The sequence below is a fragment of the Bactrocera tryoni genome, chromosome 2 (genome assembly GCF_016617805.1).
Source record: "Bactrocera tryoni isolate S06 chromosome 2, CSIRO_BtryS06_freeze2, whole genome shotgun sequence".
Taxonomy (NCBI): domain Eukaryota; kingdom Metazoa; phylum Arthropoda; class Insecta; order Diptera; family Tephritidae; genus Bactrocera; species Bactrocera tryoni.
In genome coordinates, this window is record NC_052500.1 from 73,564,535 (window position 1) to 73,571,661 (window position 7,127).

The 7,127-nt window shown below is 29.6% G+C and overlaps 1 protein-coding gene across 2 annotated transcripts; it reads left to right on the forward strand.

The window, feature by feature from the left end:
* Positions 1-259: 259 nt before the first annotated feature.
* Positions 260-4,875, forward strand: LOC120768350 (cullin-2). Of its 2 annotated transcripts, XM_040095004.1 has the most exons (11): positions 260-330; positions 591-734; positions 798-1,025; positions 1,092-1,553; positions 1,616-2,170; positions 2,234-2,294; positions 2,360-2,477; positions 2,537-2,646; positions 3,672-4,040; positions 4,116-4,232; positions 4,308-4,875. In XM_040095004.1, the coding sequence occupies exons 2-11, from the start codon at positions 616-618 to the stop codon at positions 4,437-4,439; spliced, it is 2,271 nt and encodes a 756-aa protein (XP_039950938.1). In that variant the 5' UTR covers positions 260-330; positions 591-615; the 3' UTR covers positions 4,440-4,875. The 2 variants fall into 2 exon arrangements, with proteins under 2 accessions (XP_039950938.1, XP_039950937.1); XM_040095003.1 differs by lacking the exon at positions 260-330 and having other exon boundaries at positions 346-734.
* The last annotated feature ends 2,252 nt before the right edge of the window (positions 4,876-7,127 follow it).

Genomic DNA, 7,127 nt, shown 5'->3' on the forward strand with positions numbered 1-7,127 from the left:
TGACAATCACAATTAATGATGCCATATATTTCAAATATAGAATTTTTAATTATTTGCACTGTAGAAAATCTATTACAAAAAGTAGTACCCAAAAACTTTTTGGTACAAAATTTGTATAACATTAATTAAATATTTGCCAAGCAGGGATTCTACATCAATTTTCTTTTTGTTTTTAAAATAAAGCTTTATACGGCCTTAAAAATATGAATGTATACATTATTCAATATATTGAGTTAAATAAGTCAGTTTGCATATATAACCCATTGTGAATTTACGCTAAAGAAGAAGTTTAGAAGAGGACGTTTATCGTTACGGAGCAAAGTTGTGCAGGTAATTTTTAGTTGATTATAAATACATAAATCGCAAAGTTATTACAAAATATCTATATTCAATCGGTGTGTAAAATGTGCTAAAAGTGTTTTAAAGAATTCCAAACATTTCACTGTTGCATCACGGCAGCTGATTTCGCGACTTTTCCTGTACAACGCCAGCACTGCCTGCGCACCACCACCTAACACGCACACTGCCCTGACACTCGATTTTTGGCAAACTCATTGCTCATTCTGTCTGCTTTTCACTATTTGTTGCAGTTGCGTTTAATTGCAAGCAGCCAGCATGTCCTTGACCCCAAAGAGTGTAGATTTCAATGAAATTTGGCCAAATCTCAGAAGTACTGCGGAAGCGGTCATAACGCTGGGCAATGTTAACCGTTCAGACTGGAGTACCAGATTTAGGTAAGTAATTCATGGCATACATACATAAGAGAAATGTGTTAATTGTTTATAAACTGCTTTTAGTGATGTTTATACTTTGTGTGTGGCGCATCCAGAGCCTTACGCTGATCGACTGTACAATGAGACGAAGCAATTTTTAGAGAACCATGTTCAGAATATGTTGGCAACAAAAGTGGCGCCCGATCCATGCAGTACGTCAACTGTTAACGGTGAACCAGATCTGCTGCAACGTTACTATGATGCCTGGACCGAATATAGTCAAGGTGTCAAATACCTAGATAATCTGTATTCGTAAGTAATCGATGCGATCTACGTGTATAAAAAAAATTATAATTATGTCATAATTTCGCTTTATAGTTACCTAAATCAGCAGCATATTAAGAAGCAAAAAATCTCTGACGCTGAAGTAGTATATGGAAATTTGTCTTCAGATACAATGGAGCAAATGGAAATCGGTGAATTAGGTTTGGATATTTGGCACATCTACATGATAAAGAATTTAAGTGACGATCTGGTCAAACATATTTTGGAAGACATTAAGGCGGATCGCTGTGGAAGCCCAGAAATCACGCCTAATCGCGTTAAAATAATAAGTGGCGTGGTACACAGTTTCGTGCAAGTTCGAGGCTACAAAAGAACTGGACAACTTAAATTGTATCAAGAATTAGTCGAGTTTCCATTAGTTATGGCAAGTGCGGATTACTACGATAACGAAGCAGCAAAGCTATTGAAAACTTGTACTGTCAGTCAATACATGGAGGAGGTTATCAAGATATTGGAAGAAGAAACTAAACGTGCAAAGAAATTTCTGCATGCAACGTAATATAATATCTTTCTAAATGTTTTACAGTGCATAATTTGATATGTTTTCTTTTTTACAGTTCAATGTGGAGACTACGTAAAAAGTGCGAGGATCGGTTTGTCAATAGGCGTCTTGATTTTATTTACTCCGAATGCAAAGATATGGTATCACAAGAGAAGCGCAAGGATCTGCGGAATATGTACAAAATACTGAAACCGATAGCAGACAATTTGAAATCACAGCTAATACATACATTTTTGGATCACATTAAAAATGAAGGACTAGAAACTATCTCCACACTTTCCGGTGAAAATATACATATACAATTTGTGGAAAATATGTTAAAAGTGCATCAAAAGTTTCATGAATTAATTGCGGATGTATTTGAAAATGATTCGTTGTTTTTGAGTGCTTTGGATAAAGCTTGCGCGAGTATCATCAACCGTCGACCAGGCGATCGGCAACCTTGTAGAAGTGCCGAATATGTTGCCAAGTACTGTGATACGTTGCTGAAGAAATCCAAGACAACCGAGGCGGAAATTGATCAAAAACTCACCAACAATATAACAATTTTTAAATACATCGAAGATAAAGATGTCTATCAAAAATTCTATAGCAGACTGTTAGCAAAAAGGTGAGTACGCAAAAGCATGTCAACACAGAAGTTGACATTATATGTACTTACGAACACTTTCAGACTTATTCACGAGCAATCTCAAAGCATGGATGCGGAGGAAGCTATGATCAATAGATTAAAGGTAAATCATATTTTATACTTAATTGTTGCGTTATATTCAAATAATGTATGTATTCAATTTTGCAGCAAGCTTGTGGTTATGAATTCACAAACAAACTGCATCGCATGTTTACGGATATTTCGCTCTCGGTGGACTTGAATAACAAATTTAATAATCATTTAAAACAGGAGAATATTGATTTAGGTAAACGTATGCGATATATTGTTTGAAATTACAATTACATGTACCCCTTCAATTTTTAGGCATTAATTTATCCATCAAAGTGCTTCAAGCCGGCGCATGGCCATTGGGACCAACGCAAGTAGTGATACCCTTTGCAGTGCCGCAAGAATTTGAAAAATCTATCAGAATGGTAAGTCACATAATATTTGTTGCATATTTATACCTGAGCGGGATGTATTCAATTTGCCACTATGTCTGTTCGTCCCTCTGTGTGTATACACGCGTATTAGTCCTTCAGTTTTCAAGATATCGATCTGAAAGTTTGCATACTCTATTTTCAAAACAACTATCTGCTCATTTGTTGGGATCGCTGATATCGGACCCTTATAGCATATAGCTGCCATACAGTGATCGATCAAAATCTAATCCTTGTATGGAAATCTTTTTTATTTGAAAAGATATCTTCACTAAATTTAGCATAGATTATTTTTCAAGTCAAAGTTACAATCTCCGAAGAAATTATTCAAATCGGTCTACTATAGCATATAGCTGCCATACAAAATGATTCGTTAAAATTAAGTTCCTGTATGAAAAACTTTTTTATTTGATCAAATATCTTTACTATATTTTGCATACACTATTTTCTAAGACAACGCTATTATCTCCGAAGAAATTATTCAGCTCGGTCCATTATGGCATATAGCTGTCATACGGACTGATGGGTTAAAATTAAGTTTTTATATGGAATACTTTTTTATTTGATAAAATATCTTCACAAATTTTGGCATGGAATATTCTCCAAGTTAACCTTATAATTTTCGATCGTATTGCTCAGATCGGTCCGCTATGGCATATAGCTGTCATACAAACAGATCGTTTGAAATCAAGCTCTTGTATGAAAAACTTTTTTTTGATAAGGTATCTTTATTATATTTAGCACAAACTATACCCTGAAACAAAGCTACAATCTCCGAGCATCGCGTTCATATCAGACTACCATGGCATACACATATCTGCCATACAAATTGATCGAACGAAATCAAATTAAACACTTTTTATACTCTAAGAAATGCAGCTGTGAAGTGTATTATGACCTCGGTTCAACCGAAATTTATGTATTTACTTATTATAACCTAAAATATTGCACATATTATTTATTGCCTTATAACCTCAAATTTATAACCTAAAATATTACACTTATTATTTATTGTGCAGTTCGAAGCCTTCTATCACAAATCGTTTAATGGTCGCAAATTGACATGGCTACATCATATGTGTCATGGCGAACTGAAACTGGGCTATCTGAAGAAAACTTACATAGTTACAATGCAAACCTATCAAATGGCCATGTTGTTGTTGTTTGAATCCTGTGACTCGCTTACCTGCAAGGATATACAAAGCACCCTGCAATTGAACAGTGAAACGTTTCAAAAACATTTACAATCGCTGCTTGAATCGAAATTGCTCAATGCGAGTTCAGAAAACCTAGAGGGCAATACGAAAATCGAATTGAATTTCGATTATTCGAACAAGAGAACAAAATTCAAAATAACATCTGCTATGCAAAAGGAAACACAACAAGAGGTGAGCAAAAACAAAAAAAAAATCACTATTAAAGCGAAATTCTATATGTATATTTTGTATTTGTTTGTATTGCAGCAAATCGAACACACCATCAGTGCAGTAGACGAGGATAGAAAGCTTTATCTGCAGGCAGCCATTGTGCGTATCATGAAATCTCGCAAAGTTCTAAAGCACAATGCGCTTATACAAGAGGTGCGGAGCTGTTCTTTCTCATTTTCATTTATGTTTCTTTTATGCTAATGCGTAAATATCTTTCCACATATGTAGATTTTATCACAATCGAGAGTGAGCTTTACACCGAGTATTTCAATGATAAAAAAATGCATCGAATCGCTGATCGACAAACAGTACATAGAACGTACTCCCAACTCGGGTGATGAATACAGTTATGTGGCATAACTCTGCTTGCAATTGCTGGTGTTGTTATTATTGTTTAAAGCAGCTATTGTGCAATTGCGGACACACTTATCACAATATTAATTTAAATATGCTGCTTCAAAGTTTGTATGCCGAATATTAAATTATTCTTTATATACACAATTTTTTATTGCAATTTATTTAATTATGTTATTATAGATACTTTTTTTAGTTAAACAATTTTAATGAAGAAGTACTCGTACAATTTACTGATGTCTCATGCTATTATTGCTCACACAGCTATGACCCCTCAATTGTTTAAGTCCTTGTTTTTATTTACCCTTGCTCCTGCGCCATATTTTGTATACAAACCTGGCACACGAAAAATCACGTACTACATACATATAACATTATTAGTAAAAAAAAAAGAAGAAATTTAATAAATACGCCGTTGCGCGAAAACAGCATGTATAAGTAATTAAAACTTTCTTTATTATTAAATATGCAATTATTATAATAATACGTTGCAATTATCGCCACGAAAAGTAGTGGGTAGGCTCAAGGGTTTCATCTGTCATAAAAACAGTTGCCACTACATTCAGCATAACGGTATTTTGTAGGTATGTATATTTGACAATAGAGCCCTTTTCCTCTTTTGTGTGGTTGTTGCATATAATTTCTTTTTTAATGTCTGTGCTTTTATTGTGGTGTACATTCAGGAATCTATTTTGAAATCCTTGAAGCTTCGTTTTTTTATTCGCTTATAACTGCTATTTAACACAGGTGTAAACGTACAACATTATGGCACATTCCAGTATTTTATTTGGGAAATCAAGGCCTGATTTTACTCAATTGGAAAATGATATTATAAGTGGCAAGCTAAAAATTCAAGTCGGCAATACGAAAAAGGCGTGAAATTCTGTCTTCTCCATGTGTCTTAATGAAAAGTGTTCTGTAAACTCGTGAATTGATTATCGTCGAAAAAGTGTTTTGTTAAGTCGCGAATGGAATATTGTATGTGTAGTTTCTCAAATTTGTGGATTTCTTCGGTAGTGCAATTTGAAAAATAAAAATTATACAATTTTATGTATATATCCGTGATCTTCGCAAAAAGCCATTTCTACTCATTAAAAACAAATGGAACCTTATGAGAATTGGAATTTGCTCTTTTTAAGAGTTAAAAACTTCGTTTTTGAAAAAAATTTTTGTTTATTTTTATTAATGGCAGCAAAAAATATTTGTTTTTTCTCTGCATATAGCATAAGTAAGTTAAATATGATTTTTAAAATTTTCGCCCGATTTATTGTGTTTAAGTATTATTTTTGTGAGTGCTAAATTTACGAAAATGTACTTACCAAAGCTCTTGTGAGGGGCATAAGGGGCATAAGGTCGATTTCTAAAATGCTTAGTATACTCTTGATTAAAATGTAATATAAAGAAATAATAAAAAAAATTGTTGAAAAAAAGTGTTTTTTTTAATATTTTCTTAATGAATAATTTTTTTTATATTTCTTATAAAATATTATATTTATATTTCTTATAAAAAAAATTATTCATTAAGAAAATATTAAAAAAAACACTTTTTTTTAACTTGTTAGTAAATTATATTGCTTTTAATAAATTAAATTTTTTTATTATTCATCAAAAAACTTTTAAAAAGGCTTTTTTAAAGTATAAAAATTTAATTTATTGAAAACAATATAATTTAGTAAAAATATATTTACTAAACAAAATGATAAAAGTGATTAAAAGCATTGATTTATGAAAAGAATTATTAAAGAAACCTATTTCATTAAAAAATGTATAAATTAAAAAAAACAATATGATTTATTAAAAATTTATATTATATTTTATTAAAAAAAAATTATGTATTTGTAATACACTTTTAAGTGTAATAAAAAATCAAATTTATTAAAAACAACATAATTTACTAAAAAGTATTTACTGAAGAAAATGATATATTAAAAGCAATGATTTATGAAAAAAAAATGAAAAAAAATATTAATAAAAAACATATTTCACTAAAAAATAATACTTTATTAAAAAAGTGTTTTTAAAATATTAAAAAAATATAATAAATATTAAAAAATTTTACTTTTACAGTTTTATAATGTATAATAAAGATATCTAATTTATTCAAATCAATATAATTTACTAAACAAAATGATAAATTAAAAGCAATGATTTCTGAAAAAAAGATTAAAAAACTATTTTATTAAAAAATATATAATTAGATCGGAAAAAAACAATATGAATTATTAAAAATAATGACTAATTAAAAAAATAATAATTTATTTTCAAAAAGCTATTAATAATAAAACATACTTTATTAAAAAAATTATAATTAAAGAATATTAAAAAAAATATAAAAAACTTAAACAAAAAAAATTATTTTAAACAATTATTTATTAAGCATAAAAATAATTGAATTAGTAACTTTTTTTTGACCTTTGTTCAAAATGACGACTGTTTAAATGACAACATTTTTTGTGAACTCTAAAGGTATTTGTGTTTTTTATTAATATTTATTTTATAATTTATTAAAAAAACAATAAATATGAAAATAAATATTTATTAAAATAATAATTCATTAAAAAATAATTTATTAAAATATAATTAATTAAAATAAGAATTTACCAAAAAAATAAAAAATTAAAAAAAATGTTAAAAAAATAGTTACTAAAAATATTTTATTAAAAAATAATTATCTTTAATATTTAATTTATTAAA

What these genes read in the sequence shown, in the direction of transcription:
- LOC120768350 (XM_040095004.1), top strand. Translation starts at nt 616, where the DNA reads ATGTCCTTGACCCCAAAGAGTGTAGATTTCAATGAAATTTGGCCAAAT. An exon ending in GACTGGAGTACCAGATTTAG is followed by an intron (nt 735 to 797) that starts GTAAGTAATTCA and finishes AACTGCTTTTAG; the next exon opens with TGATGTTTATACTTTGTGTG. An exon ending in ACAATGCGCTTATACAAGAG is followed by an intron (nt 4,233 to 4,307) that starts GTGCGGAGCTGT and finishes CCACATATGTAG; the next exon opens with ATTTTATCACAATCGAGAGT.